Source organism: Lathamus discolor, chromosome 1 (assembly GCF_037157495.1).
Source record: "Lathamus discolor isolate bLatDis1 chromosome 1, bLatDis1.hap1, whole genome shotgun sequence".
In the NCBI taxonomy this organism is placed as follows: Eukaryota; Metazoa; Chordata; class Aves; order Psittaciformes; family Psittacidae; genus Lathamus; species Lathamus discolor.
The window spans coordinates 108779778-108795976 of NC_088884.1; the positions used below are offsets into that span (position 1 = coordinate 108779778).

General features: G+C 38.9%; 1 protein-coding gene across 4 annotated transcripts in view; it reads left to right on the forward strand.

Moving 5' to 3' along the window:
- Positions 1-16199, forward strand: part of YTHDC1 (YTH N6-methyladenosine RNA binding protein C1) — a 32777-nt gene that overhangs the window by 6204 nt on the left and 10374 nt on the right. Inside the window, exons 5-17 of one of the 4 annotated variants that reach the window (XM_065689847.1) lie at positions 559-648; positions 1151-1204; positions 1820-1914; positions 3836-3944; positions 4045-4162; positions 5183-5267; positions 7197-7363; positions 9854-9936; positions 11153-11189; positions 11283-11322; positions 11425-11487; positions 13019-13153; positions 14034-14241. In XM_065689847.1, the coding sequence (XP_065545919.1) occupies positions 559-648; positions 1151-1204; positions 1820-1914; positions 3836-3944; positions 4045-4162; positions 5183-5267; positions 7197-7363; positions 9854-9936; positions 11153-11189; positions 11283-11322; positions 11425-11487; positions 13019-13153; positions 14034-14241 (1284 nt within the window). Of the gene's footprint in view, positions 1-558; positions 649-1150; positions 1205-1819; positions 1915-3835; positions 3945-4044; positions 4163-5182; positions 5268-7196; positions 7364-9853; positions 9937-11152; positions 11190-11282; positions 11323-11424; positions 11488-13018; positions 13154-14033; positions 15042-16199 lie in introns of those variants that run through there. The other 3 variants (XM_065689853.1, XM_065689861.1, XM_065689868.1) reach the window with 3 other exon arrangements.

The following is a 16199-nucleotide window of genomic DNA, read 5'->3' on the forward strand; positions in this document are numbered from 1 at the left end:
GCTTAACATAATGGCTTTTTTAGCTCAGCTCTGCTGTTTGGAAGTAGAGACCAGAAATGTATAATATGAAGATGAGTGAAGCTGTAGTAACTGTTCTAAAAAAACTCCGTAGTATAACGTAACACTTTTAGGAGTAGAAGTAATTGCCTGTGTGCCACAGTGTTTTGTTTTCATACCTCTTGCCTTTTTGTTGAGCTCTGAGCAAATGAGCTCATTTCACTGGTGCAGCACAGTTTGTGCTCTGTGTTGCAAATTTGGCTGAAGACCTAAGCTAGCCTTACTTAAAACACCTAGGAGATGAATTCTGCCTCTAAACTTTGCACAGAATTAGTAGGTTTTTAGAGTTTCTTTTCCTTTAATGAATGAAGAACTTAAGAAACCAGGATTAGCTTCTTTTGTGCGTAATACTTTTGGGGCAGCAACCACAATTTCACGTGTAAGTCAAATACCAATATCACTATTACCGATGTTATTTTCCTGTCTCAGTACTTATAATCTCAATTTTGCCTGCCACTTGATGTTTAAAATACTGCCTTTATTTGTTATGGGTTTTTTTAGATGAGAAAAAGAAGGAGAGGAAGAGAGCTAGAGGTATCTCTCCAATTGTTTTTGACAGAAGTGGAAGTTCTGCATCTGAATCATATGCAGGTATTCTTTCCTTTTATTGCTTGTCATCCTGACTTGCATCGAATCTTAATGTATAATCTAAAATAAATGTAACTGGCTATAGAGTTATATGAGCTATGTAGCTTTGTATAATTTGGTATTGAATTCTGGCATGTTGTGTGTGGATACCTTTGGGGGGAAGTAGGCTTTCTTGTTACTTTAATGCTATTCTGTTGCTTAAGTGGAATTTTCACTTTTTTTTTAAACTTGGAAGATGATGATTCAGTGACTAGTTTTCTGAGTAGGAAACTGTTCAAAGACTATTTTAAAAAAACAAACCCAAACCAAACAACTCAAAACCAAATCAAAAAACAAACCTAAAACAAAACACTCGTGCACATTGAATAGTATTTTTTGTGTGTGTGGGTGCGCGCCAGAAAGCATAATTTGTCATGAATGAAAATTGTATGTGACAAGGCTGTAGAAATTGTATCTTATCTCTATTAAGGCTCAATCTGAACAAATGTACTTTGGCTAAACACAGGTTCAGAAAAGAAGCATGAGAAATTATCATCTTCCGTTCGTGCTGTCCAAAAAGGTATCATTTAAATTTGAATTTTTAATGCATGCCACGTAGCAAGCCATTGTCTCTGTTCATTAAATTACCTGTAAGTAGTAATGTTCCGATATAAATCGGTTTGAGCGCATAATCATTCTAAGCATAACAAGTGAATCTTGAGCTACTTTTGCATATGTTGAAAGCAGTATGCAAAAAGTTGAGTCACTTTGCTCCTTGCAAAATGGCAAAGCAAAAAACAAAGCGCTTGCATCTTAAAAAAGGAACATTTCGGCATTCTCTATTAGACAACTCATGGTGATACGAATATTACCCACTATTTGACCAAACATTCTTAAGCAAGGAAATTAAGGCCTGTATATCGGAGCATCACTGAATCATGCTGATTTTATTTTATTTTTTAATTACCTCAATATTTAAGTTTTAGTTTTGATTTGTTTTCCCCTGGCATCTTGTGCTCTAGAGCTTAGACTTCAAGTTTCAAGTTGGGTGGTGAACCGTGATAATATGCAGGTAGTAACTGGGTGGGATACAGTGTATTTTGAAAGAAACAAACAGCTATTTACATGCAAAGTGATATTTTTTGACAACCGTAGATATTTACAGTTCAGCTTATGTGACGTTTTGTTTTTTCAGACCAAACAAGTAAACTTAAATACATTCTCCAAGATGCAAGATTCTTTCTTATCAAGAGTAATAACCATGAAAACGTGTCACTTGCTAAAGCAAAGGTATGTTGAATTTTCTTCAAATTGATCACTTTCCCTATTTTCAAACACATGCATGTTACTATAGGAGAGCATATATATAGATACATTCTCTTCTTCATCTTGGTAGAGGCCAGGATGAAAGCTGCTGTCCTTTGATTCTTCAAGGGTAGCTATTCTGCTTCCACTGCAATCTAGAAATGCTTCTAGTCGTTTATCTTGGTAAGAGTAAGGTAAAAAAGCGGCCTCAGGATCTGTTTCATAACCTCCTTAGTTACCCTCCATTGAGAGTGTGCTCTGATGGTATTTTCTCCCTTTCATCAGCACCTGTGTTCCTATCACTGTACTGTGGGGAGGTTCAGAACATCGCTTTGGCTTTAATCTGATGCTGTAAAAATAGGGTTTTTTCAGTTTATTCAAGGTTCTGAATCCTTATTGTAGAAATGTATGCCTGGCAGTGCTGATGTAAGCGAGTTCTGTGGAAGGGATTCCAGTGAACTGGACTTCCGCTGAGGAATGGCACTAAGCCACTCTGCTGGTTTTGTATTTGCATGTGTTACTTGGAACAGCTTAGAAAAGAAAAGAGCTGATTTGCAGTTACACAATATACACAGAGTAGGTGTTTCTATTAATGAAGATTTTTCTAAAATAGAATAGCATTAAAACAGTTAAATCAGTCTAAAATGCTTGTCTGATTTGGCTCCCCCCATTCCTCCGCCAGCCCCAGCTTTGGGTTTGATCTGTGCAGTTAACACCATTATGATGGGTGTTTTGATTTAGCTCTTTCAAGGAGTATATCCTTCCTGGGTCTCATTCACACTTAGGTCTGCAGCGATATCCATGTTCCTGATGTTCTTGGAGTGGATGCTTTTGTGTCTCAAGCGTGTAGACGTCAGTGCTTTGCCACTGCACTTTCACAAAATTGGCTTTTGTGGTGACAATGTCATAAGTTGTTCTAATTCACAGTAGGACTTCACAAGTAGCTAAAAGCAATATAAATCTGATTGAAAACTGTTGAAAAAAGAACAAGTAGTTCTTAGGTACCTCTAATGAATTCTCAGAGTCAGGCAAGCACTAACCTGGGCGTAGAGTAGGACATGAGAACATACCTTCAGTAAAAAAGGAAGGGGTGGAACATTTTCTATGCTGGGTCCTAGATTATATTATGATGCTGAAGTTTAAACATACTAAACCAGCATACAGTTCTCCTTTGAGTTTGCACAGAGAATATACTGGGGAACTGATCTTGATGAGAAGTAATGCATCAAACTGGTGTTCTATAGCGTAGCTCAGCTGGTAGCTTAAAACAAATTTGGGTTATTGTGCATGGCTGCACAATGGCTGGTGAAAGGGAAAAGGTGGGAGGTATGCGGGAGGCTGAACAAACTGTTTTGAGTTGTCTTTCCAATTTAAACTGTTGGTCTGGTGTCTTTCATGTTTCTACCCTTTCGCTAAAAGAGTTTTAAAGTCTGCAAGCTGTCCTCCAGAAATCTGTAATGCTAAGGTTACTGAACGCTGCCTGCCCACCATTCGGTATATATGCTGCTGGTTTTTCATCATTCATGCATGTGATATAACAGATGACCTCCCAAAGTTACTTAAAACATGTATTAAAAATAGTAAAACCAAAGGTTTCCATATATCAGTCCATCATTATAATTACAAATGAAACCTTATAGATGGTCTAAATGCATCTGCAGTGTTAAAAAAAAAAAAAAATAAAAAAAAGCCAGTGTTTTAAAAGTTCCATCACAGGGCAGGTTAAAAATATTTTCTGAAATAAACTGAATTTAGCATTACCTTTCTCTTTCCATTCTCTTCAATTCCAGAACATGAGTTTGGTCTTGTTTCCCTCATCTGCACTATATACTTCTATATATTTAGCTAAATCCCTTGAGATGAACTCTTACATTTTGGTGGTGGGATGGGTATTGCTTTGTTTTAGGGAGTATGGTCGACACTTCCAGTGAATGAAAAGAAGCTCAATGCTGCATTTAGATCAGCAAGGAGTGTTATTTTGATATTTTCCGTAAGAGAGAGTGGCAAATTCCAAGGTAAGGGAAAGTGAACTATTACAAAGGTAAGTGAAATTAAGTTTTATGTGCAGCAGCTTTTATGTTGTGTTTTTGTTACAATTCATGTGAAATCCTTTAGGATTTGCAAGACTCTCTTCAGAGTCCCATCATGGAGGATCACCTATACACTGGGTGCTGCCCGCAGGAATGAATGCAAAAATGTTGGGAGGTGTCTTTAAAATTGACTGGATTTGCAGGTAAATAATTGTTGATTTACATTGCTGTTTAATAACAAGGCATTATAGTACCTTTTGTGTGTAAGACTGGTGATGACAGCATCCTTTTGAAAACTCAACTCAGCCAGAGATCTCCAGTCTCCCCAAATCCTCCATGTTACTGAGCTTGGAACTCAGGTCTTCACCTGACATACACAATAGAAATTTATTTTTAATGTAGGCAATAAATTAAAGATTTTAAATACTTGATTGTGTTCCTTCACTGATCTCTTGCACTGAAACCAGAAAACTGTATTCTGTAGTCTTGGAGTAAAAACTGCTCACTTGAATAGACAGCTGTGGATAAAAGGGGAGAAAAATCCTGTAAGGACAGATCTTTCTTCATCTGGCATCTTGGCATCTGGCTGAACAAAGAAAATGCTGCTGCTCTAAAATAACGACAGTAGCACAGATATTTTTTGCGTAATGGTGAGCAGTAAATTCACTGACTTAACTGAGTATGTCTTAAGGAAAGATTTTAGCTCTTTAGAAAAAGAGCTGTATCAGTCCTGTGGAATATATTGCATGGTTGTACAAGCACTTTGAACTGCCAGAAAGAATAAATACAGGGACAGTGAAACTTAAAATTAGAGAAAAACCTAGGTTGGAAAGATCCTCTGGAAGTAACTGACTCCCACCTCCAGAACAAAGCGGTTCGGCTTCATAGTTAGGTCAGAGGCTCAGGGATTTATTCCAGTGGGTACCATGAGCTACAACCTCACGTTGAGACTGGTCAGTGTATTCAGATGATAAGATTGTACAAAGACAAACATTTCTTCAGTAAGATAGCCTGTCATAGTGTGGACTAGGTAATACTGGCATAAGTCAAAGTGAAATCTTCAGTTAGTAATACTTCATACATACTAATATATTCATTCTGAGACCTGACAGTGCAAAGGACAACAGGATTGTTAGCATGTAATGTCCTGCTGTATTCGATTTTAATTTTTTTTTAATGAAAAATGGAGGCAACATTATAAATGATGCCACTTACATATTTAGGCGTGAATTGCCGTTCACTAAGTCTGCTCACCTGACCAATCCTTGGAATGAACATAAGCCAGTAAAGATTGGACGCGATGGACAGGTCTGTTAATATTTTTTTTTTTCTCTTCAACCTTCATGTTCTACTGCTTGCTTTCAGCTTTGTACATACAGAAGTTTTTGAATCTTCTAGAGCAGTTGCTGCTTGCAGTAGAGTACTGTGACAAAGGTACTCAGCTTATTTCTAATGTTGTGGACAGAAAACAATAGGGTGCTGATTCTGTTGTCACACTTGTGATTAATAGTGTTTGATGCTTCAAAATAATGTCATGTTTTGGATGTGAAATGTAATGTGCCTTGCACTGTATGCAAACCTGTTTAACATCAGTTTGTAAGAACAAGTTCTGGTGTTTCCAGCTGCATTCTGCATTGCATTATTTTTATATACTGAATTGCTTAGGGCATAGACTCTACCATTATAAAGTATATGCTGAGTAAATGTTAAGCAGGGTGGGTGGCTCTTTGTCTTGTCAGACGTACCAGAGTTTCTGCTGTCATCAAGTAACCCAGCCTTTAATAAAATAACAGGTTCTGTTTTCTTACAAGAAAGTAAAATGGTAGTTGCACAATCCCCATACTGTATGGAAAATGTAGATTCTGTGTGTTATATGGCCTGTAGACACATTCACTTTCTTGGGTAGCAGAAGTAAAATGGTATTTTTGGTCTTGTTTATAATATAGTGTGAACTTTAAACAAAAAAGGTATTTTAGTTTGTTTCTGTTAAATGGTTAAGGAAATTTATTTTTTTTTTTTTAATGTTTTGTCCTCTTCACTGTAGAGTTGCAGTCTTGATACGAGTTTCATCATTTCTCATTAAATAGTTGTGCTGTTAGCACAGCAGTTGCTGGGCAAACATTGTGTGATGCTTGCTCTCCCTGCTTCTCAGCTCTGGTTATTTTCTGAAGTGGTGTTTGTTTATCCATTTGCATTTTATGTAACACTGAATGGATTTCTCTTCTGAGGATGTGTACACTGAGCTTCTTGCATTTATGACATCCTTTGGGAAGGCATTCCACAGGTCTGCTAGTCACCAGGTTGAAGAAGCACCCTTATTGGATTGTTTTGCAACTGACTCCTGTTAGTTTCGTTTGATGGCCCCGAGTTCTTGTACTGGAAGAGAGAGTCAACATGTTCATCTCTGTCACTCTCTCATCCAAACAGCTAGTGGTGTCAGATACTCCGGGTGTGTCCATCTTGTTCCCCATGCCCTGCATACTCCTATTTTATTCTAGGCTGGAGAGACCCAACCTTCATTGCATGGAATTGTGCTCATTCGGTTATCCTTGCTGCACTGCTTTGAAGCTTTTCCATTTCTGCCGTTCCTGTTTTTTGAGATGTAGGGGTCAGTATTTAAGGTGTGGAGTCCGTGAAACATGGACTTCCAGTGTGATATGATGACTTCCTTATTCAGTGTTACTTTCCTAATAATCTTGAACACACGATTTGCTTGTTCTGACTGATGTCAATAATTGAGCTGGTATTTTCACGGACCTCTCTATCATACATGGAAGAACTCACTTTTGACTGGTAATAGTCAACTTCATTAGGCCATGGCTTTATATGTGAAGCTGGGATGGATTTTTTTTTTCTTCCTTGCATGTGTTGCTTTTCTTTCTGTAATAGGTGGTTATTTTCTTTGGTTATGAAAAACAATGCTCTGATTTTGTGGCAAAAGAGTGATGTGGCTTGTATGTCTCATGGGAAGATATGGTTGCCCCAAGTGTTGGACTATTTTCTGAGTAGTCCCTAAAGAGTGAAAGGTAATGTAAGTGAACTTTGCACTGTCTTGTGATACTAAAATATCTTCAAAGTGTTTTGTTCTTGTTTCTTGGTTTGGGTTTTGTTTGTGGTTTTTTTTAAATATATACATATATATATGCATATATATATATGTATGTATATTGTTAATACATTTGGGGAGAGTCATTTCTTCAGTTTATAAACTACTACTGAACTTCTAACTAATTCTAGGAAATTGAGCCGGAATGTGGAACCCAACTTTGTCTTCTCTTCCCTCCTGATGAAAGTATTGACTTGTATCAAGTCATTCATAAAATGAGGCACAAGAGAAGAATGCACTCACAACCCCGATCAAGAGGACGCCCATCCCGTCGAGACCCCGTTCGGGACCTGGGAAGGTTAGAAACGTTCTTTGGACTGATAATAGGCACATGTATCAGAATAACGTGATGGAGGAATATGATTCGTCAAAGCTTTCCCTGCGATAAAGAAGAGAGAAAATCCTCAAATCAAGCTGCATGGACAAGTTTGTGGCTTCATTGAGGATTTCACATGGTTCCCCGGTCTGTCATTTTTCAAGAGGAAAATGGGGATCTTTACTTTTGCAGAAAAAAGCTCTTAAAATGCTGTCTGGTTTAGACTAGATGATTTATTGAGATAATGCAACATGTCATGCTAGCTGTAGGTAGGCTTGGATGGATAAAGAGCAGGCTAGATGGAGAGAAGGAAGTATTTATATGCCAAAAATGTGTTAATATCTTGTAAAAGCCTTTTCTTTCAGGTATGTCTCTGGATAACCCTTATCAAATATGGGACTTTTATAAGGATCACTTAGAATTTTGCAGAAGATGCCGCCTCATTTTGAGGATAAAATATTTAAGTTATTTTGATATTCAAGAGGAGCGTTATTGGGACTGTTTCAAATTGTGTCACCGTGATGTGTTAACCCCATTGCCAAATATTCTCTAACATGTAACCACTGAATTCATACATCTTGCTGAGCTTCTGAAAACAGTAGGTTCTTTCCAAAAGGGATCAAGTGGCCCTTGGAGACCCGGCAACAAACCAAAAAGAATGGCTGTTGCTGTGTCTGTATATACAACCTTTCCAGATGCTGGCAGTACCTGTGGACTTAAAGTATTTTTAGAGGATCGACATGGTTATTGATCACTGCTATATGAACTTAACATCATTTTCCAGAAAAAAGGGGGGATAACTTGTTGCAGAATTGGAGAAGTCATTGCAAAGAACTGATATTAGCCCTTCTGCCAAACACCTTTTCCCCCGTGTAGCCACTTTGCATACAGACTGATGTATGGTTTGGGCTGAAACCTTTGGTTAAGTTTCCTCTCTGTGGAAACATCCTGTGGTAGGTACAGATACCCAACAAGAGTCCCCATTTCCTTGACCTTAAAAAAGGACACTGTAACGAGTAGGTAGGAGGAAACCTGGCAGCACCCCCTATTTTTGGCTTTAAAGGACTGAACACCAAGATGGCTTTTGAAGTTAAGCTAAGAGGTTTCCAGTGCAATAAAGTATATACAAGTGAAGGTTTTGCAATGGACTGCAAACTATACATATAACACCACCACACCTTCTCAAGCCTGCCAGGGCCTCCATTTATGTGTGTGGCTTACAGCTTAAAGTCAGTAGTTGGACCTACTATATGAACTGTTTCTATCATATTTTATACCGGTCGTAAATGCACTCTCAAAACTACAAGAAAGCGGTATGTTTATTCTTTACACCAGCTTTTATTTTCCTTGATCTGATTTTGCTGTTAGATGCAACTGCTTTGGTTTTTGGGCTTTTTGCTCATAGTAAAGAATCTGCTTTCGTTTTAAAAAGCTTAGTAACTGGGTATGGTGGGCTTAAAAGGTTGAAGTGGGAAAGGGGGAGGAGAAATTATTATAAAATTAAAAGCTATGTGAGTTTGTTACTCAGCAAGTTGCAAGTAATTAAGTGATTTAAGAAAGTGTAAATTTTTTGTCATAAGGAATTATATTGTTGGGGGTGGGGGAGAGAATGGGTTTGTAGCTGCTTTGTCTTTTAAAACACTGTTATGTTAGCATTGGAGTCTCCCATTAATGTCTGTGTACCTTGGTGGAGCAAAATTAGCAGCCAGTTTCTGTATTAAACATAACAGTAACTGGAATGTAACTGGTTTATAATTAAGGTTTCTCTCTGAGAGTGAAGTTCTTAAAGATAACATCTCTTATGTAAAAAAAGTCGTTTGTATAGAAAGGATCCCCAATTAATTTAATTATTAGGAAGCTTACGTGCTCTTAAACTTTTTGTAAGAGGCACTGCTGCATTGCTGGTATCTTGCTTAGAATAGAAATTGTTGGAAATAGTATCATTGGTCTACCCAGTAAGAAGAGCTACAGTGAAAGAAGCAATTTCACAAAGCATGCACAATTTTATTTATAAATGTTATGGAAATAGACTTTATATAGAATTCTTTACTCCATAGCTATCAAACACAGCGATGTCCGTGTGTTCTGATGTAATGGTATATCTTGCTATATATTTTCACTGTAGTTCTGTAAATTCTTTTGTTATCCAGTAGGTTGTTTCAAAATGTAATGTGGGAAGTGCAGTGTTAAAAGTGTTAAGTCTGAGTTTGTTTTAGAGAAATTTGTTACCCTTTGTTTGGTACAGAAGTACAGTTGGATAGAGTTCCTTCTTTACCTACCAAAGCTTCCATAGCCAGAAAGTAACAGTGGAGGGGATTTGTTCCCAATTGTTGAATTTAAATTTAATCTGTAGCAAATGGAATTCAGAATGATTTGAGATCCTGGGCAGCTCAAGCTGTGTCTGTGAGGTATTCTGCTGTTGACGAGTGCTCCAAGCAACCTTGTTTAATCTTTGATATCTAATTTGTGTAGGCGTCGACCAGAAGATTATGATATTCATAACAGCAGAAAGAAACCAAGGATTGACTATCCCCCTGAGTTTCACCAAAGACCAGGTTAATATCTTACTATGAAGATTTGTGTGCACCAATTCACAAATGTTTTCTCTTTTAGTGTATCCTCATTAATTCAGAAGTAAAATACTGATATGTCTGGGATAAAAAAAAATGGGACTTGTCCCAAGTGCTGCCTAATGGTTTAAAGCACCTCTCACAGAAATGGGTGACACTGTTTCACTGGTTTGAGAGGGAGCTGCGTTAATCTGGGCTGAGCCCTTTTAAGAGCCTCAGAATTGTGTACATTGTGAATTATCTCCTCAAGTGTTTTGTTAATACTGGCACAAGAAGTGGCTTGACCTACTTGACAGTGCACTAATTGTCAAAGTTATCAGAAATTTCCAGCTGGGAAAGTCAGCTGAGGTTGCCTGACTAGCAGCCTCTCCTTAGAGATGATGATACACATCTGGTTATATTTTCAGAGGGAATTTATTTACAAGCTTGACAAGAAAGGGAGGGGGAAGTTTTACAGCACTTTACAAGAGGGTCTAATGATGAGTTTGAGATGCAAAAAGAGTGTTGTTGCTGCTCCCTGCCTTTCCAAGACCCTTGTTTAGAGTGTAGAACAATTATTTATTTATTTATTTTTTTAATAATAAAGCTTGGAAGCATAATTTTACTAGCATAAGCATGCACCATATTACTGAGCTCTTTAAAGTTTATTTCCTGAGATTTACTGAAGCTGTAAGAATTCCTTACCCTGTGGGGCTTTTCTAGAAGTTTTTGTTAGTTTGTATTTTCTGTGTAACATTGTATACAAAACATATTAGGAAATCAGCCTTAAGAGTTGCCCAGATGAACATGTTCTACTGAACACACAGTTAATAGCTAGTAGCAGCCATGTGCTAACTGCCAAGGGACAGTACCCTTTGAATTTCTGGGCATTCCCAATTATTTGACTAAAACTCAAGTTTTACTTACACAGATAACCCCTTGCGTGTTTACTTGTACTATGGGCAAGTTCCTGTGGGTGTATCTGTATTATTTTTTGTTACTACAGAAAAATGTAGTAACATCTTTGTTAAAATTATACTATTTTTCTGTAGTGTTTACAACAAGTTTTAAGTTTTTGAGAGGTATTGTGAAAGCAGAGGCAGTGGCAGGTAGACACAACTTCATAGCTGGCACAGAATGAAAGGACAGTTTCTAATGAGAATGTTTAAGACAGCTAACTTGAGATGGTATATTGAATTCATACTGCTTGATGTTTGAACAGGGTATATAAAGGATCCCAGATATCCCGAAGTAGACAGGTAAGGTGTGTTCATGTTATTCATTTTATGGCCTGGTAACTTGCCTGTACAGATAAATTGGATTTAGTTTCTACAAATTTTTATTCCCAACAGACGATTTTCAGGAGTCCGACGAGATGTATTTTTAAATGGGGTAAGTTGGTGCATGCAGACTTGGGGGGAACTTCTATATTCAGCTTTCTGCACTTCCAAAGAACACTCATCATAAATGTTAATATTATATCTTTCATTTTAGTCCTACAATGATTACGTGAGGGAATTCCACAACATGGGACCACCACCACCATGGCAAGGAATGGTTTGTGTCTTGTTGAATTCAGTTTTTCTCTGTAGAGTATGGCTTTTTTTGTTCCACTCAAGAGGAGCCCAGCATATTTAATGTGTGCTCAACTCTTCCCTTTTCCAGAATGTAAGCTTTTTAGGGGAAAATTATTTACATCAAGTATTTTGTAATATACTTAGCAATCCAGCAGTACAGCAGCAGGAGTCTGACTTGGTTTTGACCTGTGAGAAACTAAAAAATTATGAGGAAATAGAAGAACCCTCCTGTAGCCTACATAAGAGGATGTGATGAAATTTTGCGTTCTGACATATTCATTGCAATTGGCTTTCTCTTAAACAGCAAACACATCAAAGAGGTGGACTTGCTGCAGGGGCTCATGGAATGGGCTAGCGTGCTCTAGTGTTGCACAGTAGCTTGCTTTTGGCTGTGGCAGTGAAGCATGCAGTAAAGTAGTAGAATGTACTGCACACTGTAATCAAAATAAGTCTTGCTGTGTTGCAGCCTCTAATGAAATGCATTTTTTTTCCCAGTCATGAGCGTATGTATGAACGCACATATTTACAGCTTCGTACATGGAAATCAACTGACAGTTCATTTGTACAGCTTTGGTGTCACTATGTCAGGAGGAGGAGTCATTATAACTAGTCACTTTGATTATATTTAGTAATTCTGGCCCTGAGTGTCCTGATTTCGCATAACTGTAATGAGGCTTTTGGCTCTTGCATATGCTGTGAATGAGCAAAAGGCAGTGCCAGATGCAGGGATGCCACTGCAGCTTCTCAATTTTTTCAGGTGAAACACAGCTCTGTTTTGTTGGAACTGAAAGAAGTCAACAGAGTTGTCAGACTGGGAGGAAAATGTTTTTTCGAGCACAGCTAAGCCTCCAGAAACTCCTTCTTCCCCCCCCCCCCTTTCCCTTCTCCCCCATTCTGCATGCTGTTATCCTAAAATAGTCATCCTAAAAGCCAGCACTTCCACCTACTTCCTTTGTGACAACAATCCAAGCAAAGATGCTTCCGTTATATGGGAAAGAAAGGCCTTGGTGATTGAAGAAATGGAATAGAATAGCCAAGAGACATCTTGTTTAAAAGAAAAAAAGTCTGCTAACATTTTGTCATATAATTTGTCTTGCAGAGTAAGTTTATTTATTTAAAATAGGAATATAGTTATAAGGAGTGGCACAAAAAAGCTTGCTGGTTTGGACAGAATTCGTGTTCCGTATACATAGAATAAAAAAAAAACAAGAAACGAGCAACCAGCGTTTAAGTAGCAAAGTTTTCATGTACAGTGTCATGGGAATGGCATGGTTGGGGGCTGGGAAGGGTTTTGCCCAGGCTTTAAAAAAAATGGTAGAGAAGTAGTAAAGCATGCAACTTAATGTAAAATGGTCTGCTGTTCATTTAGGAAGCTGTGATCACATATATTTAGGTGTCATGTTTTCCATCTGAATGGCAGTAGCTTCTGCTCTTAATTCCCAGGGCTCAGCTGTGTGTGCATTTTTTTTTTTTTTTAAATCCTCAACAAACTTCCTGTAACTTTCTTGTAGCCACCGTATCCAGGTATGGAGCAACCACCACACCACCCTTACTATCAGCACCATGCACCTCCACCTCAGGCTCACCCTCCATACTCAGGACATCATCCTGTACCACATGAAGCAAGATACAGAGACAAAAGAGTAGTAAGTGTCCACAGAGACAGGGTGACAAAAGTCTGCACTCCAGAGTATGAATTTGGGGTACAGATGTAGCCAAATCTGAGACATGTTGATTTTTATAAACTGCATTTTTAAGACCTGTATTAGTTTTCCTTGGGAAGATCAGTTATTAAGGTTGACTAGAGACTTCCAGCATCCTTGAAAAGCCTCTGCCTCACAGATGATGTGTAAGTGCAAAATACTCAGAACATAACTCTTGCACTGAGATGTCTGTTTAAAATGGCTTCCAGCTGTCTAGCTTTGAAACCTTTCATGCTGAAGCCCAGTGTGAATAAGGACTTGCCTGCAACATTGCTTGTGCTCATGCAGACCAAATTATCAGCAGAAAAGTTTGTGGGTTTTATAAGATTTTAGACACATAAAAAGTGGCAGATTGTTCAGTAATTTCTGTTAGCTGGCTTTGACGGCTGCTTAGATTTCAGGTCTCTTAAACCCCAGCGTCTGCACAGTGGAGGCACACACATAGTGCTGCCCTGAAGATGAAAGAAGAAACTTGTGCTTATGGATCATAGAATGGTTTGGGTTGGAAAGGACCTTAATATTACGTAGTTCCAGCCCCCCTGCCACGGGCAGGGACACCTTCCACTAGACCATGTTGCTCCAAGCCCTGTCCAGCCTGGCCTTGAACACTGCCAGGGATGGAGCAGCACCCTCTTTGGACAACCTCTGCCAGTGCCTCACAGTGAAGAATTTCTTCCTTATGTGTAACCTGAACTTCCCCTGAATGCTGGACAGAATTCCCCCCACACCACCCCCCCAGGAGTTACAGCCAGGCTTATGGATAAGGCAAGGAGGGGATTTTAACCTGGGAAAGAAAATAAACATAGCTGTCCTTTCATCACAGCACGACTATGACATGAGAGTAGATGACTTTCTTCGCCGCACACAAGCAGTTGTCAGTGGACGGAGAAGCAGGCCTCGGGAGAGGGACCGAGAGCGGGAACGGGACCGTCCTAGAGATAACAGAAGAGACAGAGAACGCGACAGAGGTCGGGATCGCGAAAGGGAGCGAGAGAGGATTTGTGACCGGGACAGAGACAGAGGTGAAAGAGGTAGATACCGAAGATAATCTATCTGGAACCAGTGCTCACTTGAAACAAAAAAAGCTTGTATTTTTTTGTGTGTTTACAAGTAGTACCTTTTATTTTCAGCTGTCTACTTAAAGTTCATTGTGTAGAAGGATTTATAATGACCCTCTCTATTCCAAGCATGCAGTGAACTGTGAACTGGAAAAACCCAAATCGGCCAAAAATAAAACATGCAAAGCTGACACTCAACTTCACGTTTCTGTTGGAGCAGAATGGGGAACAGCTGAGAATGTAGATACTGGTTAATTCTCAAAAAGTGTTCATCTACTTGGTGACTTTATTCTAGGTTTTTGAATACTGATGGATAACTGCCTTTGTTTTTCTCCTTTTTCATCTGCTTTGATGTTTTCTTCCTGTGTTTTCACATCGTTCAGTGGGAGAATGCTGCTATCAAGTATGCAAATATTGAAGTATGATTTTTAGTATTTTTTTTGACTGTATGGCAGTGTTGTAGCAGCCTTTTTTTTTTTCCCCCCCCTCCACCCCATTTTTTAACCCTATCTGTAAAGTCAAGTGTTTTTTCAGTCTTCAGTAATGAAAGCAATATTAAGAAGACACTATGGATACCTAATTTTTAACGTTTTTAAAAACTCTTCCTGTGTTCAGTAACACTTTGGTCAATTCTCTTGTCTAGTCTCCTTCCCAAGTGTGCACATTGCTTGGAATGTTCACAGCCTGCCTGTGTGGAACCAGAAAATATTGCTGTATTCTACATTGCTACAATTTTTTTTATATAAAAAATAAATTGGTAACTATTGAAATGATTCAAACTCCAGATCGAGTTTCTTGGTCTTTGAACTTTGCCAGCTTTCATAGATTCTGGCAGCTCTAGGAAAGTATTTGTCTTCAAAAATAGATAGTAGGTTCTTGTGAAAAGTGAAGGTGAAGCCTGAATTTAGGTAAAGAATTGACGAAGTAAAAGGTAATTGATTTTCTGTTTCCACAATGAAGTAGTCAACAGCTCGTGCAGCTAATCAGAGTTATGGCCATACGCGTTCAACTTAATCAAATGATCCTCAAGCTATTGAGGGTCTGTCATTGGCCACAATCGTACCTGTCTCCGAGGAGTGTGTTTGTTGTGCAAGATCCACACTCTCCCTGTTACTTATTTATAGTGATCACTGCATCACTTGCTATTTCTCTTACCTAAGAAATACTTCAACCTAAATGCCAGTGATAAAACTGAAAAAAAAAAAAGTAAAACTTGTAGCAGAAGCTGTTCACTTTCTGCACCTGTTTTGTACTTCTCAAAACTTGTTATCATGGCTTAAGCCCAGCTGGTAACTTGGAACCACTCAGCCGATCGCTTGCTCCTTCCCCTCCCCTCCCCTCCCCTGGGTGGGATGAGGAGGAGAATCAGAAGATTGTAAACCCCATGGGCTGAGATAAGAACAGTCCAGTAACTAAAGTATAACACAAAACTACTGCTCCTACTACTAATAATGATAAGGGAAGTAACAAGGGGAGAGAAAATGAAAAAGGGGAGGAGGGAAAAAACAACAATAAACCCAAGCGATGTACAACACAACCACTCAGTCACCTGCCAGCTGATTCCCAGCCTGACCCGAGGAGCAATCTGGGCCTTCTGGGTAACTCCCCCCAGTTTATATACTGGGCAAGATGTGCTGTGGTATGGAATACCCCTTTGGCTAGTTTGGGTGAGGTGTACTGTCTGCAACCTCCCATCTTCTTCTGCCCCTCCTGACCAGCAGAGCATGAGAGACTGAAAAGTCCTTGACAGGGGTAAACGTTCCTTAGCAGTAACTAAAACATCGGTGTTAACTGCCATTGTTCTCAGCCCTACGCCGAAACACAGCAATGCACCAGCTTCTAAGGAAGGGTCAAAATAGCTGTTAAAGCTGAACCCAGGACATTTGTGTGAGCAGCACTGCCTCAGTGGACTGCATAACCTTTCTTCAGTG